At 34.8% G+C, this 25915-nt stretch overlaps 3 protein-coding genes across 6 annotated transcripts; 1 reads left to right on the top strand and 2 right to left on the bottom strand.

The window, feature by feature from the left end:
- Positions 1 to 574: 574 nt before the first annotated feature.
- LOC140833736 (L-ascorbate oxidase-like) lies at positions 575 to 9595 on the bottom strand. The gene is made up of 6 exons (XM_073198093.1): positions 9241 to 9595; positions 8849 to 8941; positions 7112 to 7324; positions 6817 to 7011; positions 5872 to 6278; positions 575 to 1357 (listed from the first exon to the last, which is right to left on the bottom strand). Exons 1-6 carry the CDS (start codon positions 9505 to 9507, stop codon positions 805 to 807), a joined length of 1728 nt encoding a protein of 575 aa, XP_073054194.1. The 5' UTR covers positions 9508 to 9595; the 3' UTR covers positions 575 to 804.
- Positions 9596 to 16606: 7011 nt separating this feature from the next.
- LOC140833716 (CBL-interacting serine/threonine-protein kinase 3-like) lies at positions 16607 to 20198 on the top strand. 3 transcript variants are annotated; one of them, XM_073198053.1, is made up of 15 exons: positions 16607 to 16753; positions 17086 to 17308; positions 17401 to 17463; positions 17683 to 17754; positions 18094 to 18201; positions 18340 to 18420; positions 18557 to 18610; positions 18723 to 18848; positions 18926 to 19015; positions 19092 to 19214; positions 19295 to 19405; positions 19496 to 19609; positions 19713 to 19769; positions 19854 to 19928; positions 20026 to 20198. In XM_073198053.1, exons 2-15 carry the CDS (start codon positions 17138 to 17140, stop codon positions 20098 to 20100), a joined length of 1320 nt encoding a protein of 439 aa, XP_073054154.1. In that variant the 5' UTR covers positions 16607 to 16753; positions 17086 to 17137; the 3' UTR covers positions 20101 to 20198. The 3 variants fall into 3 exon arrangements, with proteins under 3 accessions (XP_073054154.1, XP_073054161.1, XP_073054145.1); XM_073198060.1 differs by having other exon boundaries at positions 16736 to 16859; XM_073198044.1 differs by lacking the exon at positions 16607 to 16753 and adding an exon at positions 16760 to 16999.
- Positions 20079 to 22474, bottom strand: LOC140833723 (probable serine/threonine-protein kinase PBL3). Of its 2 annotated transcripts, none has more exons than XM_073198073.1 (6): positions 22151 to 22474; positions 21579 to 21898; positions 21342 to 21477; positions 21083 to 21219; positions 20863 to 20986; positions 20079 to 20755 (listed from the first exon to the last, which is right to left on the bottom strand). In XM_073198073.1, the coding sequence occupies exons 1-6, from the start codon at positions 22209 to 22211 to the stop codon at positions 20409 to 20411; spliced, it is 1125 nt and encodes a 374-aa protein (XP_073054174.1). In that variant the 5' UTR covers positions 22212 to 22474; the 3' UTR covers positions 20079 to 20408. The 2 variants fall into 2 exon arrangements, with proteins under 2 accessions (XP_073054174.1, XP_073054182.1); XM_073198081.1 differs by having other exon boundaries at positions 21579 to 21860.
- Between the last annotated feature and the right edge of the window lie 3441 nt (positions 22475 to 25915).

The raw sequence follows: 25915 nt of genomic DNA, 5'->3' as shown, positions 1-25915 counted from the left end.
GGAAAATTATTTTTATTTATTTTATTTTATTTTTACAATAATTTGATAATTCTCAAGATATTTTGATAAAAAAATTTCAAAAATACTAAAATCTAATAAGAAAAAAAACACAGTGTTGGTTTAAATTTGGCTAAAAATCATTCGTAAATAATTAATGGCCTAATAATTATGAATTTTACATTTTATAATTAACATTTCCTTAAAAAAAAATATGATTATTCATTTTTGCACTTTTAAAAAATTCGGTTTTTTATACCCCAAATTTTGTTTCTTCTTAATTTAATTCAAATCTAGAAACTGATCACATATCGATTTTGATTATTTAAAAGTGATTATGTTATTTTGGTAAATAAATAAGATTTTTTAACACTTTTTCACTCAATATTTGTGTATGAACAAACATTATTCTTTACTTTCATTTAGATTTTGTGTAACGTCTGCGGATTCCATTTTCATTAAAAAAAAAATTAAACATCACATGTTATTATAGAACTAGACACATCATCGTATATCACATAGGATGATATTTATAGCTTAAAAATCTTCTTACAAAATTAAAAAAAAAATAACTTAATTACACCCTCAACACGATATAATTTTTTCCCGGCAGAAACGAAACAAAAATATTAAATATGTCATGCTATCCGATTACTTTTTGAAATTATCCATTTTAAAAAATTATAATAATAGAAATGAAACCAAATCTAGCCCAAGTTTCGTAAATGTGTTGGTCAGAAGAACATATACAGTTTGAGCCAAAATCATATCAATACTTAAATCCATGGAACCATCAGGGAATTAACTTCAAATGCCACCATTCTTCATCAACACTTTCCCTGTCAAACCACAGCCCAGAGCCTCGTCAGGAATCTTGTTGATCCGACGAACACCTTCTGCGAAAACAACCCCCATTCCCATATGCAAATGCGGCTCGATGTGACAATGGAATGCCCACACCCCGGGGTTATCCGCCACAAATCTTAGCGCAGTCCACCCATAAGGGAAAATCACGGCGGTGTTCTTCAATGGAGGATTCTCCAGGTTGAATCTCTCCTCGTCTTTATCTGTGAACTTGCCTTCCCCATACCCAAGAACCCAGAAGTCATGCCCATGCAGATGCCACGGGTGTATCTCGCTGACATTAGCCTTTAACGCGTTCGCGTTCTGAAGTATAACATCCACCGTCGTGTTGAACCTCAGCGTGTACACTCCGTTCCCATAGCTAGAATTCTGGTTTCTTGCCGGCTTCCTGATATCGTACTCGCGACCGAAATCATCCGGGGGAGACTTTTGGTCGAATGCGTTGGTTAGACCGTATCTGATGGAACCCAAATAAGGTGTGGCGGGCAGTGTTGTTGTAAAAAATATTGCTGAAGGAATTTCAGAGGAAAGAAAAACAAAACAAGTCCGGTGAAGCTTTTCTCATATCAGAAACAATGCATTCAATCACATATTTAAAGACTGAAAATAACAAAAAACTAAACTAATTCCTTAAGACTAGGATAGCATAACAGAATGAAAGACTAATTCAAAACACATGATTTTGCACATGTGGACTTTTATTTTTAAAGAAACTAAAGCAATTTCTCAACACTCCTCCTTGCTTTAGGAACTGCAAACTCCACTTTTCTGCCTAAGAATCTCAAATCTGTTGAAAGGTAGTGGCTTTGTGAATGAATCTGCCAGTTGGTCTTCAGACTTGCAATAGAGCAGTGTTACAACATCTTCTTTCTGTACTTCTCGCACAAAGAACAACTTAATGTTGAAATGCTTAGTTTTCCCATGAAACACTGGATTTTTTGAGATAGCAATGGCTGCTTGGTTGTCAACAAAAATTTCAGTGCTTTTCTTTGGCTCCATGTTGAGATCTGTTAGAATTTTCCTCAACCATATTGCTTGATTAACAGCTGCGGCTGCAGCAATGAATTCAGCCTCTGCAGTGGACTGCGCCACATTTTCTTGTTTTCTTGAACACCATGAAAAAATACCAGCCCCAAAACTAAAGCAATAACCTGAGGTGCTTTTCATGTCATCTGCTGATCCTCCCCAATCACTATCTGAGAATCCTACTAGCTTGAACTCCTTGCTTTTTGTGAATTTTACTCCAAGATCAATTGTGCCTTTTATATATCGAATCACCCTCTTGGCAGCCCTTAGATGTATCTCACTAGCACAATGCATAAATCTAGATAGAATACTTACTGCATTCATGATGTCTGGTCTTGTTGTTGTCAAATACATCAAGCATCCCACCAAGCTTCTAAAAAATTCTTCATTCACTTTATCAGTACCATCGTCTTGACACAACTTTTCTTTTTGATTCATTGGTGTACTCACTTCTTTGCAATCTTCAAACTTGAACTTCTTCAGAATCTCCTTTGCATACTTCCTCTGACAGATGAAGACTTCATGCTCTTTTTGCTTAATTTCCATTCCAAGAAAGAATGTCATTAAGCCAAGGTCTGTCATTTCAAAAACTTTCATAATCTTGAGCTTGAAGTTTTTTACCAGTGTTGTGTTGGATCCTGTAACTAACAAATCGTCAACATAAAGTGATATAACAAGAACCTCATTGCTTTCTTGTTTTACATACAAAGTTGATTCGGAGAGACTTTTAACAAATCCCAAGCTCAACAAATAATCATCAATTTTGCTGTACCAAACCCTTGGAGCTTGCTTCAAGCCATAAAGAGCTTTCTTGAGAAGATAAACCTTGTCTTCTTCTCCTTTCTTCACAAATCCTTCAGGTTGATCAACATAGATCTCTTCCTTCAAGTCACCATTCAAGAAGGCTGACTTAACATCTAACTGGTAGACTCTCCAGTTTTTTTGAGCAGCAATTGCAAGCAACATTCTGATGGTGTCAAGCCTAGCAACTGGTGCGAAAGTGTCTGAGTAGTCAACACCAAAAATCTGTGCAAAACCCCTCACCACTAGTCTTGCTTTGTACTTGTGAACTGAACCATTGGCATTGAGTTTAGTTCTAAACACCCATTTGACTCCAATTACTTTCCTGTCTTGAGGTCTCTCCACAAGATGCCAAGTCTTGTTCTTTTCAATCATGGACAGCTCCTCCTTCATTGCAACCATCCAATTTTGATCTTTCTTGGCTTCTTCATAACTTGCTGGTTCACACACTGCTATGTTGCACCTGTGATATATTTCAGAAAGAGATCGAGTACCTCTAATAGGAGCATCATCAAATGCTTCATTTTGCCAGTCATTAGCAATCTGATCTGTTATTACACCATTAGTCAGATGTTGAAACTTCAGTTGCTGTGAAACTTTGTCCTCCTCTGCTGAAATATTCCAGTCCCATTTTTTGTCTTCCACGAAATGCACATCTCTGCTTATAACAATTTTCCCATCTTGTGGTTTGAAAATTTTATAAGCTTTACTCGCATCGCTATAGCCTATAAAGATGCTTGGTGATGCTCTTTTGTCAAGTTTGTCTCGCTTGCTCTGCGGAACATGAGTATAACACAAACAACCAAATATTTTAAGAAATTTTAAGGTTGGTTTGTATCCATACCAGACTTCAAATGGTGTTTGATCTTTGACTGCTCTTGTAGGAAGTCTGTTTTGAAGGAATACAGCTGTGTTTGCTGCTTCTGCCCAGAATTTCTTTGGCAAACTCTTCTCGTGCAACATACATCTTGTCATCTCCATAATATATCTATTCTTTCTTTCACTAACTCCATTTTGTTGTGGAGTATATGGAGCAGTTAGTTGATGTTGAATGCCCGATTCCTCGCAAAATTGATTGAAAGCTTCTGAGGTATACTCCTTCCCATTGTCTGATCTAAGAGCTTTGATTTTGCATCCACTTTCATTTTCAACTTTCGCTTTGAAATTCCAGAAAACTCGTGCAACTTCTGACTTGTACTTCAAAAAGAAAATCCAACACATGCGTGTGAAGTCATCAATGAAAGCAATATAGTACTTACTTCCTGACAGTGATTCTGTACTTTGAGGACCACACACATCAGTGTGTATTAGCTGCAATTTTTGTGTTGCTCTCCAAGCCGTCTTTGGAAATGGCTTTCTGCTTTGCTTTCCATACTGACAAGCTTCACAATCTGGAATTTCTTTATCAAGGTCAGGCAAATCATTTGTGAACTGATTTGTCTTCATGTATTGCAAACCTCGAAGATGATAGTGACCCAGCCTCTTGTGCCATGTTTCAGTGATGCTTTCCTTTGCCAAGAAAGCAGCATGCTCCTCTTCAAGTGGATTGAAAGAAAAACTTCTCTTTTTCATTCTGATATTGAAGATTTTCAGGCCTGCTTGGTCTTCAATCAGACAAGAACCATTGTTAAAAGTCACTTTGTACCCCTTTTCTATTAATTGACCAATACTTATTAGATTTTGATCAATTTCAGGAACATATAGCACATCATGTATTAACTTGGTTCCTGTGCAGCTTTCTATTGCTATGGTGCCCTTGCCTTTTACTTCAATGCAGTCACCATTGCCAATTCTAACTTTCTTCGAATCTGCAGTCCTTAATTCTGTGAACAGCTCCTTGTTCTTGGTCATGTGATTTGTGCAACCACTATCAATCAACCAATCTTCAGATGAAACATGACTTGTGTAACATGATGCAACAAATAGTTGATCATGATCTCCTTGGTCTTCAATCTGAACTTTAACTTCTTGTTGTTGATTTTTGAATTTGCAAATCACAGTTTCATGTCCCTGCTGGTTGCATTTGTTGCACATTGCATCAGGTCTTTTCCAACATTTGTAAGGAGAGTGTCCTTTTTTTCCACAATGTTTACATGGAGGATAATTTCCTCTGTTGCCAGCAGCTTTTGTTTCTTGCTTGTCTTTGTTGTTGGTTTCAACATCATGACTGTTTGTTCTTTGATTCCTTTTGTTATAGTTTTTCTTGTGCTTTCTATCATCTTGATGCTTGGCTGCCAAGGCTCCTTCAACTACTCCTTCTTGCCTCATTGCTCTTCTCTGCTCTTGTGCTTGGAAGGCACTAAGTAATTCTGCTACTGTAACCTTAGACAAATCTTTTGTATTTTCTAAAGTTGTTATTGTAGCTTCATACCTTTCAGGCACTGTTACAAGAATTTTTTGAACAATCCTTGAATCTTCAAGGCTAGATCCAAGCAATCTGACTTGAGTGGCTAGTTTGAGAAGTCGATCAACATACTCCTTTATGTTTTCAGAGTCCTTCATCCTTTGCATCTCAAAGCTACGAACCAAATTCAAAACTTGCATACCTCGAATTCTTTCATCTCCTTCATACTCAGTCTTGAGATAATTCTATATCTCGTGTGCTGATTTTAGGCCAACAATTCGAGTGAAGATGACTGATGAGACTGCTGCAAACAGACAAGCTTTCGCCTTTGATTTATTTGTCCTCTTTTCCTTGTGTGTTTTTAGTTGTGCAATGGTTGGATTGTTTGGAAGAGCTGAAACTTCATAGTCTTCTTCCACAGCTTCCCAAAGATCCAAAGCTTCCAAATGTGTCTGCATCCGAACTGCCCAAACTTGGTAATTTTCTCCATCGAACATAGGTGGAGAAATGGATGAGAAACTCGTTTGTGCTTCCATGTTTACACTCACTCACACAGGTCCCTCAAGATGAAGCTCTGATACCAATTGTTTTTGTAAAAAATATTGCTGAAGGAATTTCAGAGGAAAGAAAAACAAAACAAGTCCGGTGAAGCTTTTCTCATATCAGAAACAATGCATTCAATCACATATTTAAAGACTGAAAATAACAAAAAACTAAACTAATTCCTTAAGACTAGGATAGCATAACAGAATGAAAGACTAATTCAAAACACATGATTTTGCACATGTGGACTTTTATTTTAAAGAAACTAAAGCAATTTCTCAACAGGCAGGACTAATGAGACATTGTTGATAGCCCATTTCGTGTACCCGTCGATGAAATTCTGCGTATTTAGCAGCAAGATTCGCCTGTCGAGTCTTGCGGGTGGTTTAGGCGTGCCCTTTAAGGCGAAGAGTTGTTTGCTCAGAGTCACGCTGTATTTGAAATCGTTCCAGGCTGGGGCGGCTGGAGGTGGGAATATCGGCAGCTTCGAAGCGGGAGTAGGACGGTAGTTTAGTATTGTTAGACCTGGAGGAGTTTTGGGTTCTCTTCCTCGTACAGAAACTGAGATCCAGTAGTTGTTGGAAGGGTCTTGATCGGTGGTGAAAAGGACTGAGTAGCTCTCCCCTGAGTATACATCGATGTTGTCGACGGCGAATGGGTGGACGTAATTTCCGTCGGCCTCGACCACCATCATTTTGTGATTCTATGGCATTGGGAACATATGCATCAATACCCCCGTTTAATTAGCAAATTTATATCAAAAGTTAACTTAATTAATCATATTAATATTATGCAAAAATTTATGTGAGACAGTTTCACGAGTAGTATTTTGTGAGACAGATCTTTTATTTGGGTCATTCATAAAAAAATATTACTTTTTATGCTAAGAGTATTATTTTTTATTGTGAATATCGGTAGGATTGACCCGTCTCACAGATAAAAATTTGTAAGACAATCTCACAAGAGACTTACGCTTAATAGTGATAGTAACTAATAAATTCAAGAATAAACTAAACTCATAATTTTCTTAACTAATCGAAATAGAAAAAATAATCAATAGTTTATTTAAGATTATTTGCGAAAATTAATATATTTTATAAAAATAATTGTAAAGTAGATTTTGAGGCTATTTATAGCATTCTAAATCAACTCCTACTAAAATGTAATATGGAATGATTAAAGAGTACTATTTAAATTAATTAGAATTCAGAAAGAGCTTGAAATAGTAAAGTAAATGTTACCCCGATTGCTAAGTTGAGAGACGCCAATGCGGTGGAGCTAGCTATCCTGAGCCTGTAGGTCTTGCGGGGTTGCACATGGAGGAGTCGCGGTGCGTGCTGTTCGTCGCCTCTTAGCTTGCACTGGCTTGTCGGGCTATGGCTAAGTTGCCCTGCCAGGGAGCAATTGTACTGCCCTCTCCCATTGATTAGCAAGGTCTGAGGTTAAAATTTTAAGAATTCGGTATCGATAAATACGAATTAACATACGTAATTCACGACACGTGTGCTGAACATTCTAGTTTAAAATTAAATTTACCTGAGGCTCACCAATCCAACGGAAGGGATTGGAGGAGAGATCAAGCTCTTGTTCATGGGATCCCTTGTGCCACCAATCACTTAGTAAAATGTTGAATTCGTCATCATATTCAAATGGTTCCTTGTCTCCTTCCCTCACATCCACTATCAAAGAACCATACAACCCTGCCGATCTCTGCATTCCATAGTGCCCATGGTAAAAGTATGTGCCCGCCTATAAAAATATAAAATAATACATGTCATCATAATTGGAATATACATATATATATATATATATACAGTTTAGGATATATATATATATATATATATATATATATATATATATATAGACTACAAGTCATCGATTAATTAGGATAATTTATTTTCAAGGAAAATGCAAATATCTTAACATCAAGAGAAAGTGGATGTTCGTGGCTGTGGGGATGAGTGCGTTGGTGGTGGAATCCTCGCGTAAATTATATAATTAGGAAACACTGATTTAATGACTGAAGGGACAGAGGTGGTGCTCGCAATGTCTACTCAACATGCATACAATTTTAGTTATTATTCTATGTTAGCATCTCATTAATATATTTTTTTTAAGAGTAGGTCTCATGTGAGAACGTCTCACGAATCCTAATATATGAGACGTGTCAACTCTACTCATATTCACAATAAAAAGTAATACCCTTAGCATAAAAAATAATACTTTTTATTGGATGACTCAAATAAGATATTCGTCTCACAAATACGATCCGTGAGACCGTCTCACACAAGTTTTTGTCTTTTTTTTTTAAATTAGTGGTTCGTTAATAAAAAAAGGATCACGTATGGTCAACATAAGAAAACAAAGAGGAAGTAGTTCTTTTGTTTTTAAATTTTAGAGATAAAAGTTATAAATTTTTTAAATTAAAAACTGGCAAGAAAGAAAATAAGATGGGAAGACAATCATGAATTATTGAGTTGTGTGGTTAAAGGTTCTATGATATTATATATGTAAAAAATAATCATAATCACACAAAAAGTTATTACTTTAGAAGATTCAAGTTTAATTAAAACTAACTTCGTATAAAAAGTTTAATTGATATGAGTCACTCTGCATGCGTGTTTGTGTGTGTGTTTAGATATATATATAAGTACTCTTGTTTAAAAGTAGAAAGTATAATTTGAAAAATTAAAAAACATCCAAAAGATAAAAATCACAAGAGAACCAAGAAATGCGGTCGAGGTGATTCCATTGGATAAAGAATTGAGTGTTTAGGGTATTGTTATGATAAGAATACGAGTATTTTAGAGATTTTAAAAACCATACATCAACTTTAATACATGAGTAGGTGAAAGACGCTCTCACTAATCGATCTTTATCTGTGAGACGGGTCAACCCTATCGATATTCACAATAAAAAGTAATACTCTTAGCATGAAAATTAATATTTTTTCATGGATGATCCAAATAAGATATCCGTCTCACAAATACGACCCGTGAGACCGTCTCACACAAGTTTTTGTCTTAATAGATAGTATAAGATTATAGATATCAAACACTAAAAAGAAAAGCGCATACAAAGAGAGATATTAGATATGAATTTTTTTAAAAAAAAATTCACAACTTATATGAAAAAAATCACAACTCATTTGAGCTATTGATAAAAAATATTAATTTTTATTAATAAAAATATTATTTTATATTATAAATATGAACAAAATTGATATGTTGTGAGGAGACTATCTCACACCAACGTATGTACTATTCATATTACCTTGTCAACCTTAAATCTGTATGCAAATGTTTCTGCAGGATTGATGGCACACTGTGAGATCGATGCGGTGCCATCCGCCCACGGCGTTCCAATCTGATATAATTTCAAATCAAAAAACCGAATAAAGATGGAAACAAGATATATTCCATTTGTGTGTACATGAATTATTAATTAAAATGCGAAAATCTCGAAACAAAATTTTAGATGCACAACAATCACATGATTCCCATCATGCCAAATACAAGGAAAATTTAAACCAGACATCGACACTATCCAAATTCAAACTATAACAAATAAATTAAATTTTATTTCCATCGCCTTTTTAGATTGAAATACTTAAATTTAGGCCCGAAACAGCAAGTGATCAGTGCAAAAAAAAAAAAAAAAAAAACCTGTCTGATTCCATGCCAGTGGATGACTACACCTTCTGTGGGGAGCTTGTTCGTGAGCTCTACGTGAATGGTGTCCCCGGCCCGGGCCCGAATGGTGGGGCCCGGGAACTGCCCGTTGATCCCCATGACCACACCTTCTAGACCATCCGGAGACCAATGCATATACTCGACCTCCCAGCGGAAATGCCTGGACTTGCCACCCGAAGCTGGGATTGTGAGAAATAAATTCAGTATCACAAAACAAGAAACAAGAACTGATGAATCCATACAACAAACCCCCACTTTTTCTTTTTCCTTTTGTTTTGGTTGAGGGGGTGGTATGATTCAAGAGACTGTGGCTGGAGTTCTATTATGTATGTGTGTGTGTGTGTGTGTATACACACGTTAGTGATACAAACATGGAAACAAAAAACATTCAACAATACCCATTAATTAATTTTTTGCGGAGCAGAAAAAGTAATGTGAAATATAGGGGGTGGTGGGTTTTACGTGTATTTTATGCGTGGTAGGTAGACTTGGATTGACGAGAAATATATTTATTTATGCAATATAATTTCTTACTTATTAAAAATCATATTAATTCGGAAGTCCAACTCGGAACCAAAAATAATCATTCTGTTTAAGGAAGACCCAAATCCTAATGTACTATATATGGCCAAAAGTCATTTCTGCTTAACGTAAAAGTATATAGGTTCGAGTTATGGGTGAACAAATTAAGAGTTGAAACACCGTGCACCCGGCCATATGATTGCATCGACCAAACCGGGGGTAATACCTCGTGCTACATGGACAATAAACGTTAACATGGCTTGGAGACTCGCGAAACATTGGATTTTTTGTCACTCTTTGTCAGCCTCCGCATGTTCCTCCCTCGGAATGATTTAAAGCTAACAGTCATGAATGTGATGTGGGCCAAGAACATGATAGGCCATGAACATATCATGTTCTCCGGTGTCTGAACGAATCATGTCTTTTTATTTATATATATTTTTGAATGTAAGTTCGTTTTAATTATAGAAAGTTGATACTTAGTTTTTACGTTTGAGGATGGCTGAAAGAACGACTGACTGCCTTTCTGTGTGTCGACAGAATGTGGGTGGCAGCATGTGCCAAAGAGAAGCCGCGCTAGTTAGCTAGCTTAAGAAACGTGTAAAAAAAGATGTGAAGTTGGTTAAAACTAAACCAATGATCATGAGTTCGAGCATGTGCGCTGTTTCGGACGAACATGTCACACATAATTTGTCTAAAATGATTTAGCTGACTAACATGTTTTGTATGTTACTAAGTTAGTTACGAGTGATTTATTCAATAAATACATATTCTCACGTCATATATATATATATATATATATATATATATATATATATATATATATATATATATATATATATATATATATATATATATATATATATATACATGAAATTTGATTTTAAAAAAATTGAATGATTGATATAATTTTTTAAATATCATTCTCGAGTTTTAATTTTATTATATTTTATTTTTAGGTGAATGAAACAATCCATTTACATGATCATTAGACTGAAAAACTCACATTTAATGCCATGATTGTGAGTGGCGCTCATTCTTCGTGTATGCATATATATATCCAACTCAAATTAGACTTGCCAAGTTCATGGGTCGGGCATGGCCAATGGTTGTCGAACCGGGCCTCGGGTTTGGTTAAATCCGACATGTTGTCATCCTTAAAATATAGAAAGTTGTGCTTAAAAAATAATTATCATAATTAAAATATTTTGATTATTAATTATGATTAACACATTATTTTGTTATAATAATTTGGATTAATTGCATCCATCACAATTTTAAAATTTTTAAAATGACTCGGTCTATGCTACACTTTGTAATATTTTATAATTGACGTTCTAAATTCAAATAAAATATTATGGAATCCTCGGTAACATCGATTGATGTTCTGAGTTGAAATAAAAATATTAGTGTTTTTGTATAAAATCATATCAAGTATAGTATAAAATGATCCGTCTGAAAAGCATAAAATTAAACCCCTTAACAAATAAATATTAACTACTGAATACATAATTCATTTCTCAAAAATCAAACGCATTTCACCCTTGTATTACAAAAACTCAGGCACATTTACTTCATCTGATAAGTGATTTTATGTCTGCTTTTTAAAAACCCGATGTCTAAAATGTTATTAGTTGTACATAATGTTGTTTTTTATTTTTAATATTTTACAGGAGAATTTATTCAATTAGCTCTAATAAATTTAATTGAATGAGAGAAGGGATATTTTTGTCAGTTTACTAAAACGAACAAAATAAATGTAGAGTATAAGATATTGATTGATTATTCATCGTTGTTTTGTTCAATGCTTGGATCAAATTCTACAAAATATTAATGTCATACTTAATTATCTTATCCAAGTACATTGATTTATCATTATTATATCATGCATAGTTTATCATTTCATCCACGAGCCAAACAGAGTGGAGTTGGTGTAATTTTTGGTATAGGTAATATATATGGATTAATTTATCAACTGATTATGAAATCTATTTGAACAACACTTGTGCATTAATGAAAAATTATTTTTTTAAGTATTACTTTTTATTTTAAATATAGACGTAGCTGATCTGTCTCAGAAATAAAGATATGTGAGACTACTATCTCACAAGAAAAGCTATTCATAATTCTCCAGAAGTATTAATTAATATGGTCAACCTTAATTTAACAATTTTTTTTCTTCATGTTTTTACACTATTCAGTGAGAGATCATTGTCTATTCAGTGAGATATCATTGTAAACTAGTAACTATTCTATTAATCTTAAAGCATTAAAAAATAAAAACTCAAATTTAAAATCGCATGCTGGAAAATATAATTTTGAAATAATGGTATGTATAAAAAAATTAAATATATTCTATAGATAAAGTTAGAGTATAGTAATAGATTGTAAAATGGAAGAAAGACGAAGGATCCTTTCACATATGGCTCGATCTTGCATTCAAATCTCACTTGCAAGAGATCCACCACTGTCGTATCAAAGAGAAGAACTTGAATTAAGTTCTCGGAAATATGATGACAAGCATTGAATGTGCCTTTATTTTTTCTATGGAAATTGATAAATGTTGGCCCCAAATATATTTTTTTGGCCCTAAATGTAGAGATTTGATTGGTCCAAATAGAACTTGGGTTAGGCCCAATTTTGTGATCGACTTGTAGAAAAGCTTTGGTTGAGTATTGGACAGTGAGTGTGGGTCTCAATTGCCGGAATTTTGAAATACAAATATGAAAAGTAAACAATAACATTGATTAACGAGATTTATGAGAAATTTTTTAAAAATTATTATGGTAAAAATCAAAGACAAGATGTAAATATTTTTAATAATATATTTTGTAGGTTACAACATCTCGCTGTATTTCTAAAAAAACATGTATTCTTTTAATATAGGATAATAAAATACTTCACAATATTATAGAAGTACCAAAGAGAAGAGAGAAACTTGAGAATTTAGATTCTCGACTTGAGAGCGAGATACTTGAAACGTCGAAAGCTATGTGAACACTGAAGTTGCATGCATGTTTTTCTTTATTCAGCTTATTCATAAATGCATTCACATAATTCATTTATCGTGCTAACGACCAATTTGTCTGACACCTCCACAACTACTCGTACTTTTTCGCTTGAAGATTTGATTTAGAATCAAACATATCTCAATACATTCTTCCAGTCTTGTCATTTCATGCTTCTTATGTTTCTACTAGGATACGTGAAGATCTACATGACCAATCAAACTTATAAATCTTTACTAGCTTGATCTATGTTTCCTTTGTATGGATCTTCTCCATACCCACACTTCCTTGCTATCGCCTAAATTTTTTTAAAAAAATTATATTTAATTTTTTTTATAATTCTGGATAAATTTAGTGGAATTTACACATTCCACCGAAAGTAGAAAAATTTACTTGGAAACCTGCTCTCAATTTCATCCCCTTGGAGATGAATATGGCTCTTCATCATGTCCCCACGGCTGGTATGTGTATTCTGTTAGAGTAGATGTCCTGCAAGCCAACTATTGACCGGTGATTTTATTTACTCAGTTGTAATAAACAATCTTTATTTTAATATAATTCATTATTTCATGGTTTGTTATTTCTTTATCTGTATACACATGTTATCAAACATATATAAAGACCTTGATTATACTTTAATACAAATGAATCGTAATTCGATAATGAAACTCATTTGTAAACACCGTATTATCTAAATTCGATCCTAGTCGATTCAGCCACCTAAAACATGGATAAAGGTCGCTTGATCTCGAGACTAGCATCTGTGATGTTGTGTACTGCGTTTCTTGGTAAGGGAATAGAGATGTCCAAACATGCATATGGGTAGTCATATGATGATTATACCGAACAACCCTCCCTCGGACTTTCCAAGTGGTTATCATTCATCGAGAAGATAAGTCCGTGTTTGTGATTGTACACCATTAGTCCTTACGACCCGGGAAAACACTGAGGTTCTACATGCTAGGGCTATTCTTTGACTCGTTTACCGGCTCCAGGAGAGTCATCATGTGGTGAGATTGGGTACAATTGCGACACATGTAGGAGCCAATGCATTGTAATCGGGGATTCACCGCTCACCTACGGGTATGGATATCCTATGTGATCCAATGAAATAATAGTGTGTGGAATATCTGGCTAGAGTATGATATGTACGTTGGAGAAGGAGTTCTCCAATAATACATGTGATACCACTATTTATATGTGTCACATAGTTATTGAATTAATATGCAACCCTCGATGAACCAATGGTTGCAGATTCGATCGGGATATATGAGATGAAGGGACCGTACTGTACATTAATCATAATCGACTGATTCTTGCAGGCACTATCAGTGATACCTAGGGGATCATGGGGCGATGCTACTAGACGCTCTTACCATGATCCGCATGATCCGATGGGTACAATCAGAAATGAGTTCTGGCATTCTTGATCTAGGTGTTGATGAAAAGAATGGGACGATGATACTAGACGCTCTTATCATGATTCGATGGGGTTAATCATGATTCGATGGGTTTAATCAGAAATATGATTTCTGACATTTTCATGATCAATTGTTGGTATATAGAATGAGGAAAATAAGGGTAAGCCCAATAAAGGATTATAGTCCTGAATCACAAGGAGTTGTGAACCCACGACTAGCTATATCCTTGAACCATTGAGGGTCACACAAGTACTTGATCGTTTGTTCCCGTGGAAAGAATAAATTCAAGTAGTTGAATTTATATTATGATATAGTAAATTCAAGAAGTTGAATTTATGATAATTAAATTTTGAGAAAATAAATTCAAGAAGTTGAATTTATGAAATTTGGAGAGAATAATTTCAAGGAGTTGAATTTATAAAATTTGATAATTTATTAAATTCAAAAGTTGAGTTTATTATATATTAAATTATTGATATAATAAATTCATGGAGTTGAATTTATAATTTAAATATTAAATTCAAATATTGAATTTATAATGAGTTTAAATTAAATATAATGAGTGTATGTATTATGGGTTTGTAGGAGTACAAGACAAAGATACAAATTATTAAGGTTCTTACTTGACTTTAAAAGATTAATTAATTAATTAAACTAGTTGAACTAGAGTAATTAGTTTATTAAACTCATTAAGTGTTTGATTTAATAAATGGGCCCTAAGTTTATATATATGTGTATTAGGTTTGGGGTTAATCAATTTCCACTGATAATTTTTTAGAAAACCCTAGCCTCCATGACACAAGAATTTCGAAAATACCTCTCCATCTTTCCTCTCAAATTTGGAAGAGGAACAAATCTTTTAGTCGTGGATTTGATTAGGAGGATTAAAGAAAGGAGATTTGAAGAAAGTTCGTAGGGAATTCATCAAGAGCTATTTCCGCTAACCCCAGAATAGTTGGAGCCATAAAATTGTAACGCCTATGAATGTTTGATCATATAAACCATACGAGTGCCCAAATCAAATATATTTTGATTGTCAAAATAAAACAAAATTTTAAACTTCCGCTACGTTTGGACACGAAAAAACCGAGATCCAACGTATTCTCTGCCATTCCTCTATGCATCTACTTGTCACGTACTATTCTTTTGTCCAATTACACAACATGTGTGGAAGGGTAGCCATTTTTGGTTCTTCCTTAGGTTGTGTCGAGATCGATCTTTTTTGGATATCATCCAAGAAATATCAGTAATGTTTCCCCTTTGTGGAGTGGGGTTGTTTTATGGCATTGCTTGGGCTGTGTGGGGTGAGTTTTGTCATCGGAAGCACGATTTATCGTTGGCTGCACTTCCCCTCGATGTGGATTGGGTTTATAATTTGATCATGGAATAGTCAAAAAGCTCTTACAGTAGCTTCACATCATTCGGGATCTCTCGGTGAGGCTTCTTCTTCTCGATGGATGCCACCTCCTTTGGGACAGTTTCAGTTAGATGTTGATGTAGGGTTTGATGAGCAGAACAGACGTTTCTCAATGGGGGCGATCATTCGGGATGATACTGCGTATATTATGGGTGCTTCAGCTACCCAAATTCGTCATCCGATATCTGTGTTTGGAGGTGATTACATGCAATCATCCATGGCTTCTTACGTATTCGATGTGATCTTTCCCATGCTTGGGCGTTTGGTTCAAGCTATGAGCGCGCCTTCGGACTTTTGTAGTCTAAAGACATATTGATCGAGCAAATTTGGATTACTATTTCTGGCATTGGTTTTCTTGGAATTAACATATGATTCTTTGCTTATAGGCTGGCTAAATTCGCTTCTTCTAATCCGTCAATCTTATATGTGAGACGGATCTCACGAATCTAGACCGATCAATCCTACTGATATTCACAATAAAAAGTAATACTCTTAGCATAAAGAGTAATATTCATGAATGACTCAAATAAGAGATCTGTCTCACAAAATACGACCCGTGAGACCGTCTCCCACAAGTTTTTACCTTGTATATTTGGATTAGTTATGGATTTTCTTCTCGGTTACAAAAAATTGTATTTGTCTATTTATCATAAAATTCTGTTTCATCTTTTAAAAAAATAATTGTCAATTTGTTTTCATGATTCCATCCTTGTCGGTTTATAAAATTTGAATATAAACTTCACGTACACGTGATTTGTTCAAGCAACAACAATTGTCCAACCAAAAATGTTGTGGATCATAGCACATCAATTTAATATCCGTGCATGGTCGTACACCTCTTGGTCTAGAATTTCGTGCCCGTGTGCCCGGCCCCATGCCTACACCGTGTAGAAACCGTGTCAAGTTGTGGCCATGAATGCACATGAAGAACATGCATCCTCCCACAAAACTACGAAACCATCACCATCAATGGAAATTTCATCGAAACCGCAAAAAATAATATTCCCATGTGCGATTCATTTGTTATATTTTATATGCAAAACTGGGGGCTTTGATTGATTGATCGATTCTAACGCTCCATCTCAAGATATTTTTACTTCCAAGTATCCAACTTTCTTGTAAGTGGTTTTCTGGAAGCGAACTGTTCTTTGCACACTAACTTACCTGTTCGGAATCTTTTTCTTAGCTTTTGTTGGTTTTGAAGTTCGTGCGTAAATTATGAATGTGGGTGTAGATTGTTTGAGTCTTGTTTGAAAAGTTGTGAGCTTACATGGTGTTTGAATATTTTTCTGATGTGGAACTGCTGATTGAATCAGTCCCTGTCTCCCTGAGTACTATTGCTTACCGGCACCAAATATGTCTGAGTATGAAAATTTATTGAATCGCGAGAGCAGATCTTTATAGCATTTCAAATTTTCAAAGGTGTGAGTAAAGTGAACTTCATGTGCAGAAAACTGAAACTAGGTACTGCTTTTGCAAATTCAATTGAAAATCAATCAAGAATGAAGCAATCCAACGTTGGGCGCAGAATTGGTAAGTATGAGATTGGAAAGACAATCGGCCAGGGTTCTTTTGCAAAAGTGAAACTCGCTAAGAACTGCGAGACTGGACAATCCGTGGCTCTAAAGATTATTAATAAGGATTTGGTCCTCAAACACAAAATGACTGAACAGGTTATTGAATCATCCAATGCCCAGCAGAGGGACTTTTTAGTTCTTCTTGATGTTTCAGCTTGATAACAAATCTTTATGCATAAATTTGGCAGATTAAACGGGAGATAGCAACGATGAAGTTGATAAAACATCCCAACGTTATTCATTTATATGAGGTCAATCTCATCTCTCTATCTCTGACTCTGAGTGAAAATTTGCAATCCATGACTCTTTTGTTTTTATACTGAAAATTAGCAAGAAATGCATAGTCTTAACGAGAAACTCTCCTCGGGAAGGTCTATTGTCTTCTGAGCTGACATAAATTCTTTGTTATTTGGAGAACTAATTCTTTTCCTAGTGTTGCCTGCTAGCTTGATATTCTTATCTTTCTTCAGGTTATGGCGAGCAAGACCAAGATATTCATTATCATGGAATTTGTCACAGGAGGGGAGCTCTTTGATAAAATTGTAAGATGAAACCTTCCTACACAGACATATCATGGCATTTTAACCTTCTTATGAAACCATATGGTAGAAAGTCATGCTTCTGTGTAACGATCTCATCTTGGCTCTACGACTTACAAGTTTGAGGAGCTCTCCCGTCTGATAGGCTAGTTATTAGAGTTTGGACTATCACCCGCTCGAGCATATTACCTAAATTCTGTGCCTTGGTTATACCATGAGTTTTCAATTATTGCACTGAGTGGATTTTGATATTTTTTCACTTAATCCATCCAGTTTGGTAGTAAAATTTATTAGAAACATTTATTTAACTTGTCTAAAACATTGTGTTTGTAATTGATGAAGGCAACTCATGGCAAGATGCAAGAAGATGAAGCTAGAAAATATTTTCAGCAGCTCATTAATGCTGTTGATTATTGCCATAGTAGAGGAGTCTTTCACCGAGACCTCAAGGTAGGTGACTTTGCTTTTAGAATATCCTTTTAGCATTTCTCTTGGAATATTTTGTCAATATTGTAACTGGATAAGTTACATTCAAACCCTGGATGAGAAAATTCAAACTTATATTTTACTCTTCCCTAACTGGTGCAGCCGGAGAACTTACTACTGGACACTGCAGGAAACCTCAAAGTTTCCGATTTTGGACTAAGTGCTCTATCCCAGCAAATCAGGGTGAATATCAGATTCTAGAGGATGATTTTTGTCACTTACTACCATAGTCTTGTGGCATTATTTTATACTTTACGCTGAACATTTGCATCATATAATGGAAACATGATTCAAATACCCGAAATGATTAATTTGGCAGGATGATGGTTTGTTGCACACAACATGCGGAACTCCAAATTATGTTGCTCCCGAGGTAAAATAAAAATTTCGCAAAACTCTCATTTCTTGGTTTAAATTGAAACAAATCCATTTTTTTTCTCTCTGATTACTGATATGTTCTGATAAATGGGATCATATCTCCATAGGTTCTCAATGATCGAGGCTATGATGGAGCAACTGCAGACTTGTGGTCTTGTGGAGTCATACTCTTTGTATTGCTTGCAGGTTACTTGCCTTTCAACGATAGTAATCTATCGAAACTATATTCAAAAGTGAGTGTTGTTTTACTAGTGCATCTTTTTCCCTTGTATCTGAGAAGTTCTCACCATTTTAATCGTAATATATCCAGATATCTTCTGCAAACTTCACTTGCCCTTCCAGGTTTTCCAGTGGTGCCACCAAATTAATCACTCGGATTCTCGAACCAAATCCTGAGAAAGTAAGGTCGATGAAATTTCAATACATGCAAGTAAATTGAATTTGTGCAAGTTTTAAATGGTTCTCTTGCTTTGCAGAGAATTACTATCTCCGAAATTCTGGAAGATAAGTGGTTTAAGAAAGATTACAAAGCATCAGTTTTTGATGAGACAGAAAATATGAATTTGGATGATGATGAAGTTTTTTCGAAGAATTCTGAAGTGAGATTATAAAAAAAACACATCGGCCAAACAAGAAATCAAAAATCCGAAAAACTGATAATTGAGTTTCTTATTTGCAGGAATATCTAGAAAAAGAGAAAAATGAGGAGCAACCAGCTGCTATGAATGCCTTTGAGTTAATTTCCATGTCAAAAGGCCTCAATCTTAAGAATCTATTTGATATAGAGCAGGTCGGTATTCTTGTTTCCTCACCGCAGATTATGCAATGTGATAGCTAGAATCGTCATACATAATGTTTTGCTGGCATGGCAATGGTGCAGAAATTCATGAGGGAAACGAGTTTCACTTCTAAACGTCCAGCCAATGAGATAATCAAGAAAATCGAACAAGCTGTTAAACCTCTAGGCTTTGATGTTCACAAGAAGAATTATAAGGTATTACCAATTTTCCTGGGTACCTGTTCTAGTTTTAAGTTTTTTGAAATTTCATTCATCATCTCGTTACTTTTTTGAACCCATTCTTTCTACCGAATCTCAGATGAGCCTTCAAAATATAAAATCTGGAAGAAAAGGCAACCTTAATGTCGCCACTGAGGTATTTTCAGTCACTTCACGTTGCATTTCATACAAGTCCGGCTTTCGGATATTTCTATGCTCATAACACAAGCATCGTGCTTAGGTATTTCAAGTTGCCCCTTCATTCCACATGGTTGAGGTAAAAAAGGCAAAAGGAGATACTTTGGAGTTCCACAAGGTGCACTCAGTTTTGCTGTCGAATTTCTTGAAAAAGCACCTTCTTCGTCCACGTAAAATTTCTGGGTTTTTGTTTAATTGGTGTTTTCCCTATGCAGTTCTATAAAAATCTGTCGACCAGTCTTGAGGATGTAGTTTGGAAAACCGATGAGGACATTCAAGAAACAGGTTAGGGGTATTCTTTGATTTATATGAAACAAATACGTCCTGATTGTAATGTATACTCCTTGTAAACCACAAAAGCAATTGCAAAATGGAGCCTTTTAGTTGAGGATGCGAATTTTTTTTTTGGGAAGCTAAATTTGCATATTATTTTAAATCTTTGGAGCATTACAGACGAAATTTTCTGAAGCTACATAACTATATTTCCTCTGCAACCAAAAAAGTACAACCAGTTGCTAATGAAACATCAAAACCAGTACTGCAACATGAAAAAATGAAAAAAATAATAATAATAATCGAGGAGCATTCATTTTTTGTTTCAACTCTCCTTAACTCGATGATCCATCGTGCCTAATGGTGATCTTTGTATAGCTTTAACTCGTTGGAGCTCGAATAGAACCTCAGCCATCGAAGGCCTATCCTGAGGGTCATTATTTAGGCACCGTAATGCAAGGGAAGATGCAGCCTGTGCACTCTTTTTGTAATACTCACCCCTTAACCTCGTATCCATGACTCTTGAAAATTGCCTCGAATCACCTATAAATGGCTTAGCCCAATCTACCAAGGCACCTCCAATGGTCACATCGCCCTGTGCTCGTTTACCTGATAGCAGCTCTAGCAAAACAACCCCAAAACTGTAAACATCACTCCTGGGAGACAAATGGCCTGTGATATTTAAATGAACATGGAAATCTTGGCTAAGTTCAGTCTCTAATGTAACACAAATGATTGACTTAACACAGTGAGATGGTCTAAGAACATGATGGAAAAACCTATAGCCAAATATTCTGGTGCAGCATAGCCTAATGTACCGACAACTCTGGTTGAAACATGACTTCCATCGCCAGTGGGACCCTTTCGTGCAAGGCCAAAATCTGAAAGCTTTGCATGAAATTCCTGCAAAGTGCAAGCATGAAATTCCTTATGCCATCATTTAACAGAAAATTCGGGATTGGTGCTGATACAAAGTAAATCGAGTGTTCCAACGCATACCGAATCAATTAGTATGTTAGAGGGCTTCAAGTCCCGGTATATTACATTGGTGTCTAAACTATGCAAGAAGGTCAATCCTAATGCAATGTCAACTGCAATTTGCATTCGCACAGCCCAAGCCATTGGCTGTACCCCTCCTGGACAAAAAAATGCATTAACGTGCAGAAATTTAGTCTTCAAAGAATCAAAGTTTTAGCTCGGAGTTGTTTGAGAAAATGTATAATCCCATAAAGGAAAGAAAATGTGGGGAAAAATGCACTTTTAAACAAATGGTTCTCCAAGCTTCCTTTCGGCATGAATTCATAAACTAAAAGCCTGTTCTTGGATTCCGAGCAGTACCCGATCAGCTTCACCAGATTTTCATGGTGAAGCTCCCCTAAAAAGTTGAGCTCAGTCTGCAAATTTGATAGCATCAAGAAGGTCATTTCACCTAAATGAAGGGAAAAAATGCATAATATCTTGACCAATAATTTTCCAAGAAACTCGACAAACTCACAAGCCATTCCTTGTGCCCTTGAAAACTTTGTGCCTTGAGTTTTTTGACAGCCACAACCATCCCGATTCCTGGTTTGCTCGGAGCCAGAGTGTACTCATGGATCCATCCTTTGAACACATGGCCAAAACCTCCCTCTCCAATGAGAGAGTCGGAGGAGAAGTTTCTCGTTGCATTTCTTAAATCATCGAGGGTAAATGATTTCAGGTTGCTGGATATGGGTCGATCATTTACTGATACCGCAGAATCATAGTTGAGCTTGCCCGAAATTGTATCCTTTGGACCCTGTTTTGCATGGCCATGAGCTACGGCTATCCTTGATCCTAGAGAAAATATTAAAATGGCGTACAGTTATTTTATGGATCGAAAAAAAAAAATTTGTCGTCATATTTCCGCAACACTGCTCTTAGGCCTTAGCCTCGGCATAGCCATCTTCTAAATGGGCATCAGCTAAAACATCTTTCTGACTCAAAACTAATTCCCATTTGCGCATGCACAGCTATGAAAACCAGATCTTGTAGCAACGTGGAAAAATGAAATGAAGAATCTCACGCAATTTTAGTAAAGAATCATACCAAAACCGTGCCCAGCATCTGAATCATCGATCTGAGGAGCGCTTCCGAAGCAAATCCCCATCTCCGACTAACTGGTTTGATTTCAGCTCCCCCGGATATCGAGTTGATCGAGAACGAGAATGAAATTTAAAGAACTGAAACAAACCCATTCGTGTGCATTTCAAAACCAAATCAATCTCGTGCTCCGAATATAATATTGGAGAGTATGACGAAAATCTCGATGGATCGTAAGCACAATTTTTTACTGCCATGGAATGTTGAACATGTTCAAAATCAATAGCAGGCAGCTAACTGGTCCAACATCAGCAATTTTGACTTCTTAACCAGTCGTCCTATTTTTATCTTTCATGTCAAACGCCGACAATAAATAATTTTTTGTATGTTGAGTATGTCTCTTGTGAAACGGTCTCACGAATCTTTATCTGTGAGACGAGTCAACTCTATCGATATTCACAATAAAAAATAATACTCTTAGCATAAAAGTAATACTTTTTCATGTATGACCCTGATAAGAGATATGTCTCAAGAAATACGACCAGTGAAACCATCTCACACAAGTTTTTACCTTGTATGTTAGACTAAATTTATTTATAATTGCAAAAATAACAACTAATTTCAGATATACTTCGTCGTCTCGGTTGTCAGAAATGACCCAATTTTGTTATTTAAGCTCAATTTGTATTTACTTTATTCAATTGTTAGATATTGAGATTTGAGTCAAACAATTAAGCTTGGTTATATTTCCAATAAAATTAAGATCAAATATGAACCCAAAGTAGGCATTTTTTCAAGCCCACAAATTATTTATCCTGAAAGTTTTATAAATAGTTCTAGTTTCTAAGGGATTTTTTCATTTTTACTCTTAAAATATTTGTGTTTTCAGAATATATTATTGCTGACTTGAGTGTTGGAGGGTTTTTGTTGGTTATCTCCAATATCTCTAACTTCGTTTGTGACGTAGGTGACCATCCTGATATTTATAACATTGAGGTAAGGTGAGGTCCTTAAATTTTAATGTGAAAAAATAATGAAGGTGTTTTTTTTTAAAAGTTTACACATACTTTTTATTAATAAAATAATAAATTATTATCCAAACCCTTCAACCATTAACCAACAACACACGTTTGAAGAGTGAAAAGAAATTATCTTTATTCCTTATTATAATAATGACAAAAACTTGTATGAGACGATTTCATGGGTCGTATTTGTGAGGTGGATCTCTTATTTGGGTCACCTATGAAAAAGTGTTACTTTTTATGCTAAGAGTATTATTTTTTATTGTGAATATGGGTAGGGTTGACCCGTCTCACAGATTATGATCCGCGAGATGGTCTCACATGAGACACACCCTTATATAATTCACTTTTGTTCTTCTTCGTCGACACTCTAATCAAAATCTTCATCAATTAATCGAGTGAAAGATGGACATTTGAATAATGTTTTAATTACTTATAATGAAATAGATATATTTCGTACCTTGTTGAATGTAGTTATTAGTAATTTTTTTCAGAAATTTCAAAGTCGTAATTAAGGACATTGTAAATTAAATCTGAAATTAAAATATAGTGTTTATATTTGGTTATTGTATCTATACTATTATATTAAGTATGAGACCCTAATAATAACCGCTTTATGAGGACACCAACTTTCTTTCCTGTTTTACCTTTTTTAATTTTTTATATTTACTATTTACTATTTTATTATAGTTGAGTCCCTAATAATAACCGTTCTATGAGGACACCAACTTTCTTTCATATTTTACCATTTCTCATTTTTTATATTATATTTTTTCTTAACAAATAATATTATATTCACCGTCATAAGGAAACTGCTCGCGTGAAAAATAATATTATTTCTTCAGCAAACTAGCCATCGTGAAAAATAAACTCTCTTCTTTATGTTGTAATATCATGAATATTAAATATATTAGCCACATGTATTCAAGACACACGCAACGCGTGTGCCACGGTTACTAGTTTTAATCAAGTCCTAAGGACATTGTAAATTAAATCTGAAATTAAAATATATTATGTATATTTAGTTATTATATTTTAGTTTTTGCAATTTTCTTTTTTATTCTCTCAATATTGTTGTTATTAATCTGAATGTTTGTTTTTCATTCATATGAGTTGGTGTTTCAACGGCATGGGCCGTTGGAATTCTTCCTCTTTTCATGGACTTTTCACTCTCCTTGTACATGCGAGTTCTCGTCTTGTATTTCTTACTTAATTTTAAGAATAGTTTATTGTGAGATAGTCTTACAAATCTATATTTATGAGATGATTTCACGAATTTTTATTTGTGAGACGGATCAATCTTACCGATATTCACAATAAAAAGTAATACTATTAGCATAAAAAGTAATATTTTTTCATGGATGACCAAAATAAGATATATGTCTCACAAAATACGACCAGTGAGACGATATCACACAAGTTGTGCATAATTTTAATTCATCAAGTCTAAAAAATGCAACAATTACCGCTGGATTTCTTACTTAATTTTAATTCATTAAATCTAAAAAAATTGGATTTCTTTTATTCTGAAGTGAAATCAATTTATTTAGAATCAACTTAAAATAAAAATTTGAACAAACCAAACAAAATTAACAAGTTTATCCATTCCACAGTAACCACTCAATGATTATGATAAAAAAAAAATGTGTTTTTAGCCATCACCTATTCAGTGTTTTTTGGTACAAAAAATGATATTTCAGGGGTAGATGGACCGAAATATCGAAAATCAAAAGTTATAATAACAAGATCAAAAGGTTGAAATTTAGTGAACAAAAAACAAAAAAAAAAAAAATAAATTAATGGATCAAAAGAAATATCTTCTCGTGACGATTATTATATAAATCATACCCTTAAATACCAAAAGAATGCGGCTTTTTGAATTTTGATAGAGCTGGGTTGTGGATAATGGAAGAAATGTGGATGTGGATAGTTTTGCTACGATCCTTCGGAGTATTTGGCAAGCTCCCAACAAGTGGCCGGGTGTCCACTTTGCAGGCCTTTCTTTGGGGTGGGGATCGTTGGGAGAGATATATATGATATTGTCTTGTTTGCATTGGGTAAAAATCTGTCGGCCCAGTTCGATCCACATCTAGCCGAGGCTCATGCGATCTTTGAGGGGTGTGTTGCAGCCAACAGATGCATGTCTCAGGGATGGATTATGGAATCAGATTCTCTATTGGCGGTACAGACGCTTGTTAATTTCCCGTAAGCATCTTGCTCCTGAAGCTTTCATCACATAAATATGGTCCATTTCCTTCACATTCATCAAATCTAGTAGCCCATTTTATACTTCAGCATTTTCTTAGTTTGCAAAGGTCTTTTGTTCGGGAAGATGATCTCCCTAAGTGGTTAACTTCAGTTGTAAATGAAGATCATTCCTTTGCTCAGTAATAGAAATGCTAGTTTGTGTATAAAAAAAAAAAAAAAGTAGGTTATCGTAAGACAGACTCACAAATCTTTATCTATAAAACGGGTCAACTCTACCGATATCCACAATAAAAATTAATATTCTTAGCATGAAGAGTAATATTTTTTCATAGATGACCCAAATAAAATATTCGACCCACGAAATTGATTCATGAGACTGTCTCACATGAGATTTTGTGATAAAAAAAAAATAAGTAGCATAATATCTACAATACAGAATATATTTATCCAACAACATAATCAAACATATTCATTTTAAGGCCTCTAAGCATGCGATAATAATTTTTTTAGTTTTAAATAAATGTATTTGGCGCTTTTAAAT

The sequence above is a fragment of the Primulina eburnea genome, chromosome 1 (genome assembly GCF_022965805.1).
Source record: "Primulina eburnea isolate SZY01 chromosome 1, ASM2296580v1, whole genome shotgun sequence".
NCBI lineage: Eukaryota > Viridiplantae > Streptophyta > Magnoliopsida > Lamiales > Gesneriaceae > Primulina > Primulina eburnea.
This window is presented reverse-complemented; position numbering and strand designations above follow the sequence as displayed.

Excerpts from the sequence above, each read along its gene's own strand:
- LOC140833716 (XM_073198044.1), top strand. Across the intron at positions 19,016-19,091 it reads TCGAACCAAATCCTGAGAAA|AGAATTACTATCTCCGAAAT; the intron begins GTAAGGTCGATG and ends CTTGCTTTGCAG. Across the intron at positions 19,929-20,025 it reads ATACTTTGGAGTTCCACAAG|TTCTATAAAAATCTGTCGAC; the intron begins GTGCACTCAGTT and ends TTCCCTATGCAG.
- LOC140833736 (XM_073198093.1), bottom strand. The coding sequence starts at position 9,507 with ATGGATTCATCAGTTCTTGTTTCTTGTTTTGTGATACTGAATTTATTT. Across the intron at positions 6,279-6,816 it reads CTCTCAACTTAGCAATCGGG|AATCACAAAATGATGGTGGT; the intron begins GTAACATTTACT and ends CCAATGCCATAG. Across the intron at positions 1,358-5,871 it reads TGGGCTATCAACAATGTCTC|AACAACACTGCCCGCCACAC; the intron begins ATTAGTCCTGCC and ends AATATTTTTTAC.
- LOC140833723 (XM_073198073.1), bottom strand. The coding sequence starts at position 22,211 with ATGGGGATTTGCTTCGGAAGCGCTCCTCAGATCGATGATTCAGATGCT. Across the intron at positions 21,478-21,578 it reads AAGGGCACAAGGAATGGCTT|ACTGAGCTCAACTTTTTAGG; the intron begins GTGAGTTTGTCG and ends TCAAATTTGCAG. Across the intron at positions 20,987-21,082 it reads CTAACATACTAATTGATTCG|GAATTTCATGCAAAGCTTTC; the intron begins GTATGCGTTGGA and ends TGCACTTTGCAG.